The sequence below is a fragment of the Mytilus trossulus genome, chromosome 9 (genome assembly GCF_036588685.1).
Source record: "Mytilus trossulus isolate FHL-02 chromosome 9, PNRI_Mtr1.1.1.hap1, whole genome shotgun sequence".
NCBI classification, from domain to species: Eukaryota; Metazoa; Mollusca; class Bivalvia; order Mytilida; family Mytilidae; genus Mytilus; species Mytilus trossulus.
The window spans coordinates 65,827,398-65,848,428 of NC_086381.1; the positions used below are offsets into that span (position 1 = coordinate 65,827,398).

Genomic DNA, 21,031 nt, shown 5'->3' on the forward strand with positions numbered 1-21,031 from the left:
TTTTAACAAAAATACAGAAATCATTTATTCAAAATTCTTCAAAACAAAGCACTTTAACAATTTTTGCACTCTCAGGTTTTTTTGCACTTTCATAAATAATAATTTAAACAAAACACAATCGGTGAGTCTTTGAGCATTTTCAAGCATCGGAATCTTTCTTTTAACATCTCAACATTCCATTATTATCTTCTTTACTGTGGGTTGACAGTCTGTGCAAAACCTACTCTGTTGTTTCCAAGATCAAATTCTGTGTAGAATGGTCCAATGAAAACATCTCCAAGAATCCATAATGGACCAAGAGGGGCGGGTACATTAATTCCAGCAAATCCACTGAGACAAATTGTTGTACCTTGTTGACTGACCTGTAGAATAAGCAGGATTTGCACAAGAATAAGCTTAGACAACAGTTAGTTCATGCTTCAGTTGAAATTTGTTAATATTAGTAGTGATTTTGAAATTTCATGAAAAAAGAAGTGTGTGTGGTTATATGATGATAAAACTTATACCCAACAACACTTTGCCTCATTGATATTGAGTTAAATGAAACTCAGAATGTAAATCTTTGATGTAAACAAAAGTTTTAATAAAATCAATGACATACAAAATTTTTGGTCATTTAATTTCTTCATTGAATTATTTTTACTGATGCTGAAAATAATTAATGAAATTGAAAACTTGGCAATTTTTTCCAAATTACTCTATGAAATTTAATTTCTATATAAAGAAATATATTTTAGAGTTCATGTATCATCTGTACAAGTGCTGTCAATCAGAAAACACATTTTTGAATCAAGCCTAATGGTTTAACAAATTTCAACCATGTTTATAATTATGTTAAATAAAAACCATGCCATGCACCAATCAAAATCATTCCAGACTGAAAAAATAATAATACACGACTAAACAGATTTATGTGCAAGTTCTGTTTAGTTGGTGGAATTCAGCTATGAGTCAATATCTCAGGTAGGTTGAGGCAATAGGGATGTATATAGCTATGTACAAGTATGAAAAAGATATGAAATATAAAAATTAAACCAAGGTATGAACATTATCCCATATGATGTATTTACAATGTAGGTTGAATTTGGAGATATCCAGGGCCATAATTTGGAAATTAAGGATATTTAGGTCGAATTTGCATCAGAGTTTGTTTGGTTTTAAAAAAAAAAAAAACAGCTTAGTCTTAGATTATAAAATTTATTGGAATGCTTATGTAATTGGAAGTAAACAAAGGTATAATTCACAATTTCAAGTTTTAAAAATTAGTTAAAAACTTTTGAAGTTTCCAGAGATTCTTTTTTTCTAAAAAACTTGAGAACTCAATCCCCTTTAAAAAAAAATTAAAGAGCTATTAAGTAACATTTTTGCTTTATAAAACTGCATTCTTCTGCATTGCATGGATAATTTATGTCACTATCCAGAAACAAAAATATATGTATGTAAAAACTCACAAATATACAAACATGAAATATAAAAAGGGAAAACAATAGACATTTATGAACGAGATCACTTCAAAAATCATTTTTACAGATCTACCACAATAAGCATTATGCAAAGAAGCCCAAATAATCTTTCAGTAAGAAATTATTAAATTGTTATCAACATTAATGAAATTCCCTCAAAATAATGCAAAAATGTTTGAATTGATTGTTTTACAATCATCCAATAAGCTAAGTTGTTGTTAGTCGCAACATACAATTTGCTAGCAATTTTTAGTATTTATAAATTCTGTTAATTAGTATGAAATAACCATACAATACAGCCTGGATCTTTTAGATCAACATTTACATCTAGATTACAGCTTAATAATAAAATAAATATATCTATGTTGCTAATCTAACATCTCTTTTAAACACTGCATGCTTTTAAAATGTATGATAAATATACTGATTTTTGGGGGTTTTTTTTCATCGAAATTTTTATTTTAAAGTTCTTTTTGGTCTTTAAATATTTTAAAATGGTCAAAAGTGTTACATGAACAAGATTTTTGACAACATTTAGCTTCAAGACAATAATCAGTAAATTTATTATAAACTGTTAGTAAAAGGGTTGTGTAGGTTTTTGAAATTTGCATCAAATAAACTTGTCCAGGATTTTCTAAATAAATTGTTCATTCTATTGTCACTGGCAGATGTATACTGGGTCAAATACATTTAATGCAAATTCCATTTTCGGGTGGGTTGTACGGTTTGTGCAAACCCTACTCTATTATTTCCAAGATCAAATTCAGTATAAAAGGGACCAATGAAAACATCCCCTAAAATCCAAAGGGGTCCCAAGGGGGAAGGAACATTAAGTCCTATAAATCCACTGAGACAAATTGATGTCCCTGCCTGTGAAACCTGAAATACAAAGCAAATAAACATATTATATATTCAAGTAATAAAAACCTAAATATCTGATTGTTTGTTTTTCTCTTTCAAAATCCAGATGTGTCCATGTGTATGGCCAATCTTTTAAATCAGTCACTTGAGAAGATCAAGAAATCAGACAAGTTGTCTTCATCAATTAACATTTCCCAGAGATAAGGATTCCTACTTTATATAAATTTTATTACATTAAAATCAGTCCATCAAAGATGCATTTTGCTCCCCTTCTAAACAAACTATCTGCTCCCAGATCTGCCAAGGTTTCATTTAGAAATTGTTATTACTCATGTTAAGATTTTTATACACTATGATTGAAGGTCAAATGAATGGTTGAAGTTAAGAAGGCAACAGAACTGCAGTCATGACTTATATTTTTATGATTGTTATATAAAAGAGTTGAGAACATATCCAGACGTCAGTTATGACTGATATAGGGATGATTGCTTGATGAGTAAGTTCTTTATAATCAGTCTTAGATATACATAAAAGCTAGGTTACGAAGTAGGCTAGACATTTCCACAGATTTTAGAAATTACATTTAGATGACTTAAACATGCGCAGTTCATAAATTTTTACAGAAAAGAATATCAGCTATTGTGTCATATGAAAGTTTTATAAATCTGGTTTAAAAATTTGGAGTAAAGAATATAATCTTTCAATAATATGAAAGTTTTAAGAATTTGTTTGGTTTACAAATTTTGCAGAAAAAAACCCAACAATGATTATGTCAAATACTTGTATAACTGCTTTATGAATTTGTCATTCCCATGAACTAGTCATATAATTTTTTTTGTCATGTTCAAGGGTACAATTAATTCATTCAATTATTCAGACCAGGTTTGCTTTGAAAGATTTAATCTTAATGGAAATAAACCCAAATAATCATTTTAAATAATGTTTTTAGCAATTACTGTTTATAATTCTCAAAATCCTACACTTTTTACAACTTAAGTCATAGAAGAGTTATCTCCCATTTTCTGTTTCATAAGAGATAAATTGAGTTTTAAAGATATGACACAATAGCAATTTTAAGCCAGGTTTACTTAGGACGCTTTACAGATGGTGCAAAACCAACTCTATTCCTGCCGAGATCAAATTCTGTATAGTAAACACCAATAAAAACATCCCCTATAATCCAAAGGGGCCCTTTTGGGGGAGGAACATTAAGTGGTGTAAATCCGCTAATACAAATGGTAACCCCAAACTTTGATAGCTGAAATGCAAAACAATTAGTATCATATTAGATGTCAGATCCAACAAAATATTGATTTTGTCTAAGCCCTGTGTGTTAAGGCAGGCTTAGGTAATATTGAATTGTGTTTAAGCGTTGTTGTGCATAGGGGAAAGTTAACTAGAGTAATTATGTGTTTTTAAAGACTATGGTGTGTAGGAAGGTGTTGTACAATATGCTCTTTAAATAAAATAAAAAGAATCTAAACAAACTTAATCCTGCATTTGATTGTATGCTAGATGTGGTTTTTCAAAAACTTAACTTATTCAAAATTTTTAATTTCTATCCATCAAAAATTGTATTTGACATCATTAAGGTTCGGTATCAATCTAGTCTGCACCTGTGTTCCACCAGAAATATCCAGTACCATTATAAACCCATGATGCAATACATATCCATTTGGTGGATCAGTACCTACTGTGGATTGATTTTTGAGGGTACCAATATTTGTGGATTGATAAAAAAAAAGCATTTTGTGGATATTTCATTTCGCAGTTTCACTAAAATCTGCATACTTGTAAGCCTATAGAACAATAGTACTTCATTGGAAATATAAGTAGTGCTTCATCTTTTCTCACAAAATCCACAAAAAAATGGCACCATACCAACAAAAATTAATCCACAGTTACTACATTTCTTCACAAATGACATTGAGAACATCTTTTTTTATGGGAAATACTGCTTAAATTGCTTAGAAATTTCCATGCTCAATACTCCATACCTTTAATTCAAATAGAATATTGGATGTAGTTTTGTTACCTGAAGAATGTATTCTTTTCCTGTAAGGGTAAAGGTTGTTCCTCCCAAAACAAAGCTTATTGGTGGAAGGCTGTCAATTTTGCTGCAATCAACTACATACTGAAAAAGATTTTTTTGTCAAGTTATTTTCAAGAACTATTTACGTGATGGGCTCTTCCATTCTTTAGCACAAACCCCTGTTGTTAATTTTAAATTGAACAATCTCTTACTTTTTATTAAAAGGATCAAATTCAAAGTGAAAAAAACCTCAAATTTGAGCTTCTCTTGAAACAGAACTTACACTGCGTAAAAGTTTACTATAAGAATTGGTCATTCTCTTTTTTTTGTGGTCAAAGTGGTGTAACATTGTATAAACCGTAAAAGTAAAAATGTAAATAATTTTAATAAAAAAAGTGTTTTTTTTAACCAAGTATTGTAAAAAGTAAGAGGGAATAAAAAAACATTCATATTAAAACTATTTCAGATGACAGCATTTAAAATTCATACCTCTCCCTGTGCCAATGGTTTAGCTCCAATCATCTCGTTGAGTTTTGTGACCTCATCAACAGGTCCAGCTAAAAGGGAGGTACCTGTATCAGCAATAGCCTTACATCCTCCTGAGCAGAAATCGGATTGTTTTCCATTCATCATGATTCTAAGGAGAGAAAAGCATCAAAATAATTAAATACAACACAGATGTAGCACCAGGTAATTCTGTTATAGTTGCTAGTATTTTTCAGATGTTTTGTTTTTCTTCAAATTTGACAATACTATTTGATGAGTTTTGGCATTAAGTTAACAGTTGAACAGAGAACATTGCTGACAATAACTATACCAGTAAAAATATGATTTCCCCAATTTTTAGTGAAAAAGATAGGATCACCTCTCAAAAATAAGGTTCGTTCAGGGTGCAATAAACAAATGTTTTCTGGCATACCATAATTTAGTTGTTGCAAATGCATGAAAAATACATCCTTGTTTTAACAAAAATAACAATACTGAGTTTCAGATTCGTAAGGATTACAGGTAGGGGTCGAATTTAGGCATTTTTGTGTACTGCCCAGCTGGACCAGTCTACTAGTCCGGCACTAAATCTTCTGGTCCTGCAAATATGACATTCTCTTAGATTTTTTGTGCTGTTCTGATTTTTCATGAGCAAGTACAGAATCTAACTTAAAATTTGAAGATCTTGTTACAAAAATTATACATTTCTTATTTAGGTCTGTCACTGCAAATTTTTCCACGTTATACAATTCATTATATCTTGAGGGTTATTCACTTTTGTTGTGGAGGAATAATAACGTCTTGCTAGTTTAGATGCTTTATGATCGTAAGATGAAAGATATACGTAACAATAACGTTACGTTACATTAACAATAGTGTGCGCGAAAGTACGGGAAACAATTACATAAGAAAATGATAAAAAGTCTCTTGGCCTATATTCACGACATTCTGGGGGCCTCAAAATGCATAAGAAATAAAATTATTTGAAATGATAAATAATCAAAACTTTAAAGTTCTATAAATGAATCACATTGAAAGTTGTTTTTTTTGTAATTTCACTTTACGTTAACTGTCCTTCACAATAATCCTTTAACAGTTACTATGGTTCTAACGGTTAGAACTTCACAATTGGTCGTGTGGTAATTAGTTCTCTAGAAGTCCGTACTTTTGCTGCTCAAATAGTTTGTTTGCTGTGATCGTATCAAGTTGTATATTCGCGTTGTGTTTGTCGTTGTGCATCTCTGTGGTCGTAATAATCCTTCCGTGTAAAAGATGAGATGTATCCTTGATGTGTAGAGGTCCGGTAAAATCTATCCCAGATGTGCAAAATGGTATGGTGTCTTTAACTCGATCCCAAGGTAGTTTTGCGACATACTTATTTTCCTTAAAAGTTAGGCTAGAGTTTTGATACTCAAGCATTAGGTTTTGTACATTTTGTATGGTTTCATCAGAATCCGTCTCTAAAACGCTCGACTCAATGTCCCGAAACCTCTGTAAATTGCACTCCTCAGGTTTGTGCACCACTAAAACATTCATCATTGTAGAGTTCCATTGTGTATTGTCAGTATCTGTGTTAAGGGGTCCTGATAGCAAATAGCCTATTTTGGATTTAACAGCTGTTGGTCCGTCACCTCGAATAATTTCATCTTGTACTAAAGACCAGTAGTAGTCTGCTCCAACGAGAAGTGAAAGGGAAAACTTTTCATCCTGCGTGACTGGGTGGGCAAGTTGTAATCCTCGTAAATAGGGCAAGCTGTTAATGTTTACTCGTTTCTTCATATGTATCGGTGCGGCAATTTTTGGAACAATAATTACTTCCATTGGAATTCTTTCTTTTCTTTCGGTCTCAACAGATAATGTTGCTTTCTCCAGGTTGCGTACCTCACCTTCTTTCCCGCCAAATGCAGAAATTTGCATGCTTACTATACCAGTTGGTTTGATATGAAGTTTCTCTACTAGTTCTTGAGAAATAAATGAATTCTCGGCGCCTTCATCGAGTAGAATGTTAGTCATAACACTTTCATCATGGTACCATACGGGCGCTACGGCGGTTTTCAATAAAATTTCGGTATGTGCTGTAACGGCAGAATGCATAGCGGCGCTCTTTGTTTCCGTTGTACTTTGTAGCTCTTCGTTGACAGGTTTTGTTACGGTTTTATTTTCATTTTAAGTGAAGTTTTCATTTAGTAAACTATTACGGCATATGCTACTGTGATGTTTTTTACTGCAATTTCGGCAACTGTATTTTGACCTGCATTCCGAAACCTTGTGATTACCGAAACAGTAAAAGCAAACTCGTTTTTCCTTTACGATTTGGGTGCGGGGTTTATATCGGTGATCTTTGTACATTCATTTGGGTGATGCGGGTTTTGACAAAACAAACACGGCCTTTTTGTCTTAACTGAACTATTGTTGTTACTATCTTTAGACCCTGTTGAACTCCATCTATTATTTGTTGTTTCTGTCACGAACGATGCGGTGGGGATAATATCGGTTTCAATAGGATTGGCGTTAGCGGCCTCTTGGATACAAATTTCTTTCTTTATTGCTTTGCGTAAACTTGAAATATCCCAATCATCATTACCGTGGTCTCGAGTAATATTTTGTCTGACAAAACATGGCAGTTTGTTGAGTATAAGCGGTATTAATAGGCTTCCATACGATTCCTGATATCGACCCATTCCTTCTAGTTCACGTATATTACTTTCTATTGTGTCACTGAACGATTTCAGTCCCCTAATTCCGGGCGTTGGTGCAGGCAAATTTAGCAAATTTTGCATGTATGCGTTAACTATTTTGTGTTGTTGGCCAAATCTCTCGTGTAGAATTTGTATTGCTTGAATATAATTTGTATTAGTCATTTGCATTCCCGAAATACACTGGCTAGCTTCTCCATAAAGTTGCGATTTTAAATAATTAAATCGTTGCACGTCACTCAATGAAGGATTTTCATGTACGGAATTATTATAGGAATCCCAAAAGGCTGACCATTCTAGTAGATTACCGCCGAAAGTTGGCAAGTTGAGTTTAGGCAATTTGTTATAATGACTTGATACTGTGGAGATGGGCATGCTTGACTGGCTTAGGTTTGTTTGCTCTGAGTTGAAAATTATCTGGTTAGAATGTTCTTGCACGCTGGGGTTATTGCATATAAAATCTGATGCATGAGGGTTAAGAGCTGATTGATTTTTAGAATAACTTACTTCTTTTAGGATCTTCTCAATTTTCGTTATTCCAATTTGAATATCTAACTCGTATTTGTCAACTTCTTCAATTTCTTCGTCGAGGTCTTCTTCTTCTTTAATAGATTCTAGAATCTTCTCATTGAGGTCAGACAATGTCTTCTTCTTGGTTTTTATGAGCTCCATCATGGATCTGAGGTTGATAACATCTTGATGCGGTTCTTCTGTCGGGTCTGCTTTTTTCAGTAGTTTTATTACTCCTCGTCGATGTGCGGCTCTTATTGTTTTGAGTTTCAAACTCATCTCTAGTTGTGGTTTTCGTCACGGCACCAATATCTTGAGGGTTATTCACTTTTGTTGTGGAGGAATAATAACGTCTTGCTAGTTTAGATGCTTTATGATCGTAAGATGAAAGATATACGTAACAATAACGTTACGTTACATTAACAATAGTGTGCGCGAAAGTACGGGAAACAATTACATAAGAAAATGATAAAAAGTCTCTTGGCCTATATTCACGACACATTACATTGCAATAGACTATATAATTTAATCATTCACGATCTTTTCCCTATAATTTTTAATATTTACATTTCCTTTTGTCAATCTCATAAACTTTATTCCAATCTTCCTTTTGAATGCCACTTACATGACTTATTTTATTTTTTTTGGTCCAGGCTTAACTCCTTCCGAAAATTTTCACATTTTGTGCCTTTGTGAATGTTGCTCCTGATTAACTTGATCAATTGTAAAACTTAGTACCCCCTCCCACAGTACCGTGTAATTGATTTCGTAGGTACTTTTTTTTGTAAGTGAATTTTATCAACGAATTTCTACTGGTCCAACGAACCACCTGCGGACCAAATCTACTGGTCTGATGCAAATTCTACTGGTCTCGGACCACCTGACCAGTGCTAATTTCTACCTCTGATTACAGGATAGTTGAACCATATCTTGTTTATTATAACAAATCACAATAAGTTATAGAATGATTTTTATTCTGCACCAACAAATAAATTCTATGTATTTACTTATTTTCATATATCCCAGAAAGTCCTTCTTTATAAAAAAAATAATTGTATTGAATGAACAATAGATGAATAGAGAATGTCTGGAATATATGCCTTATCAAGTCAGTTAAAAGTTTAATCAACTATATGATCTATTTTGTCCCATCAAAACTACAAGTTAATTTTGTAGACCGTAAAACAAACATTTGATTAGATAATAATTATAAAGGATGAAAAGTCAATAAATGGATTGATTAGACAATTAGATTATTGACCTTGAACAACATCCGTAGTTCTACTTGACACTGATAAAACCATCTTTACTTGTTATCTTATCATACATAATCTATGGCTTGATTTCAAATGACAAATGTAATAACCTTTTGTCAAGGGCAAAAGCTAAAGTGCAGTAAAATGGACTTTTCATGGGTTATCAAGTTATTCATCTTGATTTATATTTTAGGTTATATTTAAGTTATCAGATTTAGCTTAACTGTAAAAACGAATTTCCCTACATCAAGCTATTAAGTTATATTGTGGATTTCCTTATTTTCAGGGGTACAAATTTTCATGATTTTTGGAAAAATTGTATTACTGAGAATATTTATGTGCTTCATTTTGCTTAAAGTTGCTGCAAGAATAAAAATGCTTTTTTTAACATTTAAAGTCATGGTTTAACCATACAAATTCCATCAAAAATTAATATCAAGGGAATAATAAAGGATCCCAAGTTTTGCCTTTTTCAACTTCATGTTTTTATAAAAAATAGATTACCCGTCCATCTTGAACTCCCAGTATGCTTGTGTTGTGACTGGAACGTATGTGAAGTTTCCTTTGTATAACTTTGGGTCGCTGCCTCCAAGGAGTAACTCTCCACCTTCTTTTGCAGTGGGATCTCTGAAAAAATTATAAACAACATGAGATTAGAGTGGACTGCAAAGCTGATGGGTTTTGTTTTATAATGGGACCAATGAATTTCTAGTTTAATAGTTTCTGGTGATTGCTTTAAGCCTCATCAGCACAAATATTAGACGATTATCAATGGTATTACTTCAATTTCAGAAATCTGTTAAATGTCTGGGTATTAAAACCGTCCTACATACCAATTGCCTCACATATATCATAGTGTTCTGTTATAAGTTATATATTATGTGCTTTCATTTCTGTTTACCATAAGCTTCTTTACCTTTTTAGACAAAAATACTGTAAATTCAGAAACAAATGAATTTCCCAAATCATATCTATAATCAAATATACTCTCAATTTAGTCAATTTGTAGGATTAGTGTATACTTATTATAACTGTAAACCTAATTGAACCTTATTCTTGTTGCAACTCAATCTTTTAATGGAGATTGAAAAATTTCCAGAGGAATCAAAGATTATCAATAGCAAAACATTCAAACATTCAATTCTTAAATATCATTTATTCACACACATAAAAATATTTATCATGTTAAGTGGCTACTATGTTCTACTCTTGAAAATTAGTGATGCTTCAGTATGCGATAGTAATTTATACCTGTCTAAGTAAAATGAAAAGATTGGTGCTGGCACCAAATTCTGTTTAACCATGTTATAGAAAACTGGAGTAACACCATCTACGGAAATTCTCTCATAGGCCATTCCTAAAATACCGTCAAATTTGGCTGCAACAAATGTAATTCCTGGTTGGGTTACTGCTTCAGCAAAAGTCTGACCTTTCACAGTGATGCTTCCAATCTATAAAAAATAGCGAAAAAGGTTTAGTTTAAAATGTTATCGATTAATGCAAAAAAAGAAGGCAAAGCAATATTCTGCCTCCCCAAAAATTCATGTCATTTCATTTTAGATTTAAACTACTATGTTCATAGTGGGTGCACACCAAGAGTGCCCCATTCTAAATCTGCACTTGACATGATGGATACTGTACATGTAGTTTATTGATAAGACAAAGTCCATGTCATGGCTATGTAAACCCCAAAAAATTCTTTGGAGAATGAAATGCAATAGTAAATCAAATGAGTAAGTTTCAATGTTTCACAAAATTCTGTCATGCCGTTCATGAGTATAGCCAATACAAAATTGAGACAGAAGGAAGACAAAAATCTTATGGCAAAAGAGCTTTGGAGGCCTTCAGCTGTCATCTGCTCAGGAAGGTTTGTTCTATTTGACATATTCCCCATTTCCATTCTCAATTTTATTGTTTTGTTTACTAGTAATTTGTCAAATGGAAACTTACTGTTACTGAATCAGTGCTTAGGAAACCAGTCAAACTTCCTGTTCCATATCTTATAGAAAAGGCAGTTCCATTCTTGACATAAGTACTTGACTTTGTGCTGTCATATTTCTGGTGCAATACTGAAAAAGTAAATATTATCATGGATCAGACATAATGGTTTACATTAATAAATTGCTACTTGGACAGAGAGTTGTCTCATTGTCACTCATTTCACATCTTCCTATATGTTCTACATGTATCTACAATGTTAAAAATGTGACTACAATGTTCTTTTTTTAATTACTTATAAATAATTTTGTATGATATATAAAATGTATAGACATAATAAAAGTCAGTCAGCTAGTCATTTCATCTTGATTTTTTTTTCTCTCCAAATATTTAGTGTCATCTATTTCAAAATTTAATGTCAATAATCTGTACAATGGTCATTTTTGTTTACTAGCCTTAGTGAGAAGTATGTTTGATCTCAGTTCTCCATTGATCAAAATTTGATAATGATTGTGACATCAAATGACCTCGCTTTCCTACTGTGATGATCATGTCGTATATATAAAGAACAAATCATTTAGCAAATCATTCGAAAAAGATTTTAAAAGTTTGACTGCATATCTTCTAGAAATCATTTGAGAAACAAAATCCACCACTAAATTAATTTTCTCGAGTGGATAAATATTGTATCACACTCAAAGCTGTGGTATACTGTGGATCATTTATTTTCATGGATATCAATTTTCATGGTTTGAGGAAAATTTATATATCCGTGGTTATTTAATTTCGTGGTTTTGGCAAAGTCTACAATCATTCCTTTAGAAAATTTGTTATTCGTTGAACATTTTAATTCGTGGTTCTCCTGTTCCAAAGAAATCCACGAAAATTGGTATTCAACGAATATTAATGAATCCACAGTAATCTATATTTGTAACACACTTCATTGAAATTATTGATAAAGTACTTGAACATTGATCATATGTATTTTGTAATTCCAAGTAATTGAATATTGCATTAAGCTATCAAGTTCACTATACTTACAACAAGCAATGTCAGTGACATGACATTTCTTTGATGGTACCCACAAGTTAGATGATCCAGTGTCAAATATAACATTAAAGGTCTGTGGTGGCGTTCCTATTGTGATTGGACCATAATATTGTGCCTGAAAACAATAATATAGAATGTGATACTACATGTATGTAGGTTTTACTGTGCTGATAGCTTGTATATCATTTGTATATTGCCTTTCGAATTGTCTACCTTTTAAAAAAGATCAAACAAGCTCAAATTTCAATACAGCTCAAGATTTTTTTCCAATTACTACCTGGGGCAACCATCTTTTTCTGCCAACTCAAATTTTACCTACTGTAATTTCATTTTAAAATGTCGTATTCTAAAGCTAAAATAATTTTTTAATGAAAAGCAAATTCAATTCTTAGCATGTATGATTAAAGAAAAAAGAAATTGCATTCCAATCTCAGAGAGGTATAATGGGGTCCTTATTTTTTTTAATTTTTTTTACCATTTATCTCTTTTATTTTTTTTACCATTTATCTCTTTTATTTGTTTTACCTACATGTATAAGCGATAAGCAATATTGTCTCTTTTTTATAATTAATTAAAAAAACTTGAGGAGATATTTTTTTGCTGTTCATTATTTTATTTAATTTTTCTCAATTCATTTTTATTTAATTTTACCCCTTTATTCTTCGCTTTATTTCCCATCATTCTCATTTCTGTAAACCTCATCTAGACACTTGTCTAAATATGCTAAAGGATAGACACATGAGACTTTTTAGAATACTTACATCCATATAGTCTACCAGGGGTTCAGGAGATGGTCCTCTGATTTGGTCTGAGCCATATCTCCATTCTAAAGCTTTTATGGATGTGCCAACTTCGGCTAAAGTTCTTCTCACTGTCTTAAACTTCTTCAATTTGATTCTGAAAATAAAAGTTTATGTAGGAATGTGTCATTTGTTTTTGCATGCGTTAGATGTGTTTGAGCTTTGGATTTCGCCATTTTATAAAGGACTTTATGAATTTTGCAATTTTTCTTTTTGTTAAGGTAGCACAATAGAAAGATCATCCCCAATCAGACCTTTATTGTTAGAAACTTTGAAGACTTTAATTCACAAGTTTCATCTTTTAACTACACTCCCCCCCCCCTTTTTTCACCATTCAAATGTTTGTTAAGTTTTGCAACATTTTCCATACAGAAAGCGATTTGATTTATAGTATTTTACATGACAAAGCAGAACATTAATACAAAGGAAGTCCCGTGACTAACACTTTTAATATTTTACGGATGTCATGATCACACAACATACAAAAAGTGCGTAAAACAATATTTGTTTATAGTATGCCCGAAGTTTGTGACATTCTTACCTCTGTAATGCACTGCAAACGGTAACAAGAAGGATGCACAAACAAATATTTAATGCCTTCATGGTGAGATTCCAGTAAATGCAAAGAAAGATACCGGCTGACAAGGACTTTTATAAATCGAACCAAATCATGTGATAAAATGTTCACGTGATGCGTTATCTGAGTCATGTCCCTTCGTAGATTGCAATACGGTCCTGTGATATGCAGTTTAGCATGTCGGCTAATTTATCTCCCACACTATGTCTTATTATATATTAATTGAAAAATAAATTATGTTCCCTCTTATTAACTCCTAACTGGGATTTTCATTGAATGAGGAACAAAGGTCAGAGCCTGTCTCTGCCAATGGTTCAGTTTTAAAACAGTCCGTTTAAAAGATTTGAGCCGTCATAATTTGAGTCGAGCGCACCTGTCAAATTTGCGATTCCAACTCACTGTGAACCTCGATATTCAGACTATAATGATGCAATAGTTCATCTCGGTCACTGAGGCCTACTTTCACTTCAACGAAGAACCAAATTAATGAATGGCATCATATAAAACGTGTTGAAAGCGTTCACTAACGAGACACAGTCAGCTAGAACACGGTAGTGGTACCAATTGAGTGCACGCTTCGTTTCCCCACCCCTCCGGATCCACTTTATATAAATATGCACTGTAGATTTGTTGGACAAGATGTTTGTAATGATATGACAAATAATTTAGTTCAGTTGCTACTGTTGGAGTATGAATGTTTGAACAGCGAAGAATATTTCATATAGGATCATATAGTCAGATGATATAAGATTGAACTGAAATGTGTAATTTAACATATGTATTTACACAAACATGTACGCTGTTGTTTTTTTTAATTATGTGATATTGGATTTTCTCGGTGTTGTAGTTGATATGACGTACGGTAACCTACAGTTGTTAATTTCTGTGTCATTTGGTCTCTAAGTCTTGTAAAATGTTGTATCATTGGCTATCACCATAGCCTGCGGCACTCGTCTCAGAATATTTTTTTCGTATAAACTTTTATATAAAGACGAGTGCCTGTGGTAATCACACCGCATCTTCTTTTTTTTCATTTAAACAAAAATCTAAACACTATTCTTCTTACTATAGATAACCACAAATAACAGAGTAAACTAAAGAAAACCCTTATCTATATGGTTTAATAGATCAGATGGTCAAATGTGGAATAGCTGTATACGTGAAAATAACAAGCAACGCTAACTAGGTATTTGCTGTCTTTGGAGACGCAATTACAAATTTCCAACCCCGGAACCCCCTCCCCCTTCTGGATCCGCGCCTGGAAAGCAAACAAAAAGAGGAGCACTTGAAGTTGTCATCCTACACGATTAAAAATCCAGAGTTTGAGAAACAGAATGTGGAACATATATGGGTTACAAGCTGGATAGTCATCAGCCTCTCCAGAAACGAAGAAAAAAACACATACAGGCTGATTATAGATATATGTTCTACAAAATGGGTTAAGGGGGTTATACTGGCGTTTGGACTGACTATCTATATAATACATCAAAGGAAATAAGAAACAAGCGGCAAGTCAAAACAACAGACTTTAGACTACATCAAGGAAATTAGAAATAAACAACAAGTCAAAGCAGCAGACTTTATACTGCATCAAGGAAATAAGAAATAAACAAAGGAAAAAAGAAATAAACAGCAAGTCAAAGCAACAGACTTTATAAGACTACATCAAGGAAATAAGAAATAAACCAAGGAAATAAGAAATAAACAGCAAGTCAAAGCAACAGACTTTAGACTACATCAGGGAAATAAGAAATAAACGGCAAGTCAAAGCAACAGACTTTAGACTACATCAGGGAAATAAGAAATAAACGGCAAGTCAAAGCAACAGACTTTAGGCTACATCAAGGAAATAAGAAATACACGGCCAGTCAAAGCAAAAGACTTTAGACTACACCAAGGAAATAAGAATTAAACGGCAAGTCAAAGCAACAGACTTTAGACTTATATCAAGGAAATAAGAAATACACGACAAGTCAAAGCAACAGTTACGACCGATAGGGAACTAATCAATTATTTGACGGTCCTATGGCGTAGCTTTGTTCTTAACCTGTAACATCGAGAGGCATTTAACAATCCGAGTCGAGGCGTTAACATATATAACTGTTTTTATATAGCAGCCGAAAAAAATTTGCCGAAGCAAACATCTCCTTCCTTTAATATGCGGTCAACGTTTATTGTTAATCATAAGAAGCATCGTTGTTGTCATACTGTGCCTTGTACAGCTTACTATAATTGGCTTTGAGCGTTTCTAATGAAGGTAATTCCAGAAAAGCGCCTCGGACGCATGAAATTATTAAACGTGTTGTTTCCAATTTTTACACCACTTGTTCGATACCTCTGCAGGTGGACTATCAGTCCCCGAGGATATCTTCAGCTCAGTAGTCAGTACCGAAGTACTGACATGATTTAACAAGTCTTTCTAAAATTGTCCGTTTATAAATTTTGAAATTATTAGAAAACTAAGGTTTCAACTCCCTCAAGCAAATAAAATTGAGAATGGAAATGGGGAATGTGTCAAAGTTGACTTTAGATGAATTTGGCTATAATTTATTTTAGGTATTTTTATCATATACGATATAGCTCTTCAACGGTTTCGGTACTTATATACATCCTCGGAATTTCAAATGTTTGGCTTTGAGCGTTCTTGATGAAGGTAAATCAAGAAAAGCGCTTCGGACGCATAAAATTATTAAACGTGTGTTTTTTTTTATATTTTTTACTATAAAGTTTTGTTCATTGTCGAATACGGGCCATACGGTGACCTATACCGTTAGTTGTTTACATCCACGGCCAATGATATTTGTTGAATAGTTGCCTCATTGGCAATCAAATACAATATCTGTTAAAAAGAAGGATGTCTTTTTGTCTTTTTCATGTGCAGTACCCTCTGATATATATATATATACAACTCGTCTAAACATCAACCCAACATGTTGGGTTGATGTTTAGACGAGTTGTATATACATTATGTACACAGCCATGTATCACCATCATTGATGGCGATCCGATGGATACATCTGTTGTAGGGTTGTCACTGACTCAGACGTACTTATGTATATATATATATATATATATAAACGAGTCTAAATTGAAAACTACGTTCAAACCTATGACTGCGTTGGATAAAAACCGCAATTTTTATACGTGTGCATGTCAAACAAATTTCGTTGTAGAAGGGTCTAAAAACAGCACAAACAACATTTTCCAAAAGAGTGAAAAAGTATATTTAAACAAAACGCATTTGACTAACAGGTCGAACAACTGATGTTCTTTAACCCTGCTGACTGCCATTGGCGATTGCCAAATAAAATTGATCACAGGTTGTAACAAAATGGATCTTATTATAAATTTAATACGTCACAGAAAAAAAATTGTTAACTTGTGGACAGGATGTTGTGCCACAAACATTCGGTGTCAATATTTCTTTAGTACACCATATCCGGATTTCGACAATAAATGTCTCTTCAGTGATGTTAGGGATCGAAACGGTATTTGGAAGGCCATATAAAAAGCACCCTCATTTTTAGAGAAAGTACCCTCATTTTTAGATTAACTCTTGAATTTTAAGAGTCAATATATAGGATGAACGGATCATATAAACCGGAGGGAAAATATGATACATGCCCAAACAAAAAATATAAACGAGTCTAAATTGAAAACTACGTTCAAACCTATGACTGCGTTGGATAAAAACCGCAATTTTTATACGTGTGCATGTCAAACAAATTTCGTTGTAGAAGGGTCTAAAAACAGCACAAACAACATTTTCCAAAAGACCAAAAGAGTGAAAAAGTATATTTAAACAAAACGCATTTGACTAACAGGTCGAACAACTGATGTTCTTTAACCCTGCTGACTGCCATTGGCGATTGCCAAATATATACAACTATATATAGAATGGAGATGGGGAATGTGTCAAAGTTGACTTTAGATGAATTTGGCTATAATTTATTTTAGGTATTTTTATCATATACGATATAGCTCTTCAACGGTTTCGGTACTTATATACATCCTCGGAATTTCAAATGTTTGGCTTTGAAATTAGATTTGAATAATTTCAAAATTTCAAAAATATATATATATATATACAACTCGTCTAAACATCAACCCAACCATGTTAGATCTGTAAATTTGCTTTCGCAAATTTTTGGTTCTTCCCTCGCCGGGATTCGAACCCATGCTACTGTGATATCGTGACACCAAATCGCCTGCACTGCAGCCGTCCCGCTAGACCACACGACCACCTGGGCTCTCAAAAAAAAAAGAGCTTTCGTTGGCATGTGTTACCTTTCCACGTCAGTATTAATCTAGCGGCGTACTACAGTACATGATATATAAGGCATGAAGATGTTATTGTTACAGATCAGCTAAATTATCTATAGTAAAGGATCCTACAAATATATATATATAGTCAACAACAGATGCAGATCCAGGATTTTGATAAAGGTGTCCCGCGCGGGGCCCCCATTTTAACAAGAAAAAAATTGGAATGGAACCTTAGTACAGTTGTTGCAATTGCTTATGATCACCCCGTATAACCCCGATACAAATGAATCCGGACGTTGACGCGTTCGAAGCGATAATCAGGACAACATTTGGGATGACAACAATTTCGAATGCCTCTCTAAATATGTCAATGTGCATGTTAGTTTATGTATTCAATTATACAGTTGTTGTAAGTTTTAGATATTGTATAAAACATTTGATAAAACTGCTAGATGCAAAACGCACAGACATGGTGCAATTTCATACGGTTTCTGGTATAAACAATGCTGAATATCTTTTCGTGCATACACATTTGCGTATTAATACCTTAAGCAATACTAAATAACTATACTTTGAATTACTACGTGACTTCAAATGTACCCTAGAACTTAAAATAAACGCAATATCATACAAAATAAATTTTCTGTTACTGTATTGTTCGTTCCACCAAATGTGTCGCGTTCGTTGTGCGTTTTGAAATAATTACTGTACAGTTCGTTGACAAAAACCGTCACAAATCACTTTCTTGCCAAGGTATTCGAGATGATGTCGGCGACCCTTTTTCTGTATTTTATGGTAAATGTTTATCTGTTAACTTAGTCAAAGTAGTTGAACTTAAAAATATCTGTCATACAAAGCCAAAATTGAAATATTTAACCAGCTTACATCTGCTTGGAATGTTTCTATTGAAAGTTGAGACTTTCAATGTTATTTCAGATGAAATGAACAGCTAATAAATATATTCCAGAGGAAATAAAGTTTCTAAAAGTATAGTACAGTCATTGAAACTTTAATGACTTTCTTTTCACAATTTGAGGCTCTTCCAAATGCCGATGTTGGTCCAAATTCGCCTAGACGAAAGCAGACATACATGTAGGAGCTCGTTGAACTTAATTTGCCGAATGCCATAGATGTCATTCCAACTGTTTTTTTTTTAAATTATTTTTTTACATATAAAGCTTTGTAGATGTGGTGTGATGACCAGTGAGACAGTTTTCCACCAAAGTTTAAAAGAAGTGGGTGTATAAAGCAATTATTATAGTCTTATGTACAATATTTAACAATGAGGAAAACTTATACCATACAGTCGGCTAAAAAAGGCACCGGGAAAAAAAATATGAAAAATTAAAACGATAAAACTAACGGTTATTTATTTATAACTTATGCATTATGTGCTGAAGAAGAAGAAACATGACAATTCTATATAACCAATGAACTAGAGGATCCTGACGTTGGACCGACAAAAAAAGTGCGGCGGGATTAAACATGTGAGCCCAAGTCCTCTCCTTAACCTAGAACACTGGTGAAACAGCATAAAAAAAGTTCAGTTGCAATTGGCTAAACTCAAAAGGTCGGTACAAGGCACAAAAACCATGCACATAAAATATCGACAAAGGAGTAATTGTAGTAACTTATAGTTATTTCAAAGCGAAATACAACTAAGAAGTAAATCATGTATCTAAAAGTGTTAATCAGTATATCCTACGTGTTTATGCAAAGACGTAATGAAACTCATGAACTTGTGCAATGCCAAATAAAAACAGTATCGAGAGGATGTACGGTATTATGAGTTCTCATAAGTGTAAAATTGAGAAAGGAAATGGTGAATGTGTCAAAGCGACAACCACCCGACCATAGATCAGACAACAGCCGAAGGCCACCAATGGGTCTTCAAATTAAAATTCAGTTCGAGAGAAGTCCGAGTCCGATGTCAAAAGATGTAACAAAAGAAAATAAATAAAATGACAATAATACATAAATAACAATTAACTGACTACTAGCAGTTAACTGACATGCCAGCTCCAGATCTCAATTAAACTGATTGAAAGATTATGTCTTTATCATATGAATATCAAGCACAATCCCTCCCGTTAGGGGTTTAGTATCATACTATCATAAAAATATATGAGAAGAACATAACCCGTGTCATGCCAACAACTGTTTTTTTAGAAATAAATGTGTTTACATATGTACTTCCGATGCAAAGACCCTATAAGTGAATCAATATTAAAGCCAAAATACATGTGCATATATTGTAATAATGTTAAGTGATGTTTTGATTTAACAGGTACAGCAAAACTTTCTATATTGTGGCCAATTTTTTTTATTTACGAAAGAATTTGGTGAAATTGACTGGGAAATACACTGTTAGATATGATCACTTTGGTCTTTTTCCGACCGTCAGTTAAAACTGACCGAAGTTGGCCACCCGTTTAGTTGTGTGGGATGTAAGAGTACAGTCATACTCACGTCCAGTCCGAATGGGAATATAAAATCCAATGTTTCGTGTATAGAGAGTACGAGGCTAACTACAATGTACGAATTCCTGCAAAAACTTTAAGAGAGGTTTATAAATAGCCTGTTAAAAGGCAAGATTTGTGTCCTTATTCAATACACATCATTTTATCCAGTGGCAGTCCAAACGTCCCTGACGTAATTCTGAAGGGCCTCCTCCCAGGACTTACATGTAGTATGTGTTGCTACTTTGTGCTTATCCTGAACATATAGGCGAGTGTAATATTTGAAAAAGACGTCTAGTTAAGGACTTTAATGCACCCACCTAACACAAGGCTAATTTTTTTTTTAAATGAAAGAATAATGATTAAACTTTGATATTTGCCCGGTCGTCACAAAATCGTACGGTGCAGTTTTTGTAAAATTGACGTTTATTTCAGAAATTAGTTGAAAATTATAAAATTACGACATTTTTTTCAAGCAAAGGAAATCAGTCGTATCTCTTCTTTTAGACAGATTAATTTAAGGAATTATATTCTTAAAATAATGAAAAACAATATTTACAACTGTAAGTCCGCATGCTTTTGCATTCCTCCTAAATATTTGACATTTTGTACGAAAATTTTCATAATCCTGACCTTT

At 33.0% G+C, this 21,031-nt stretch overlaps 1 protein-coding gene across 3 annotated transcripts; it reads right to left on the bottom strand.

The window, feature by feature from the left end:
• On the bottom strand, positions 1–13,796 carry LOC134683264 (lysosomal aspartic protease-like). 3 transcript variants are annotated; one of them, XM_063542447.1, is made up of 9 exons: positions 13,634–13,796; positions 13,054–13,189; positions 12,284–12,407; positions 11,255–11,373; positions 10,556–10,755; positions 9,809–9,931; positions 4,846–4,993; positions 4,360–4,458; positions 1–362 (listed from the first exon to the last, which is right to left on the bottom strand). In XM_063542447.1, exons 1-9 carry the CDS (start codon positions 13,693–13,695, stop codon positions 192–194), a joined length of 1,182 nt encoding a protein of 393 aa, XP_063398517.1. In that variant the 5' UTR covers positions 13,696–13,796; the 3' UTR covers positions 1–191. The 3 variants fall into 3 exon arrangements, with proteins under 3 accessions (XP_063398517.1, XP_063398515.1, XP_063398516.1); XM_063542445.1 differs by lacking the exon at positions 1–362 and adding an exon at positions 1,164–2,342; XM_063542446.1 differs by lacking the exon at positions 1–362 and adding an exon at positions 3,264–3,582.
• Between the last annotated feature and the right edge of the window lie 7,235 nt (positions 13,797–21,031).

Coding starts and splice junctions, on each gene's coding strand:
- LOC134683264 (XM_063542445.1), bottom strand. CDS start 13,695: ATGAAGGCATTAAATATTTGTTTGTGCATCCTTCTTGTTACCGTTTGC. Junction 12,408..13,053: donor CCCTGGTAGACTATATGGAT/GTAAGTATTCTA, acceptor TATTGTTTTCAG/GCACAATATTATGGTCCAAT. Junction 9,932..10,555: donor TTTTCATTTTACTTAGACAG/GTATAAATTACT, acceptor TAATTTTTTCAG/AGATCCCACTGCAAAAGAAG.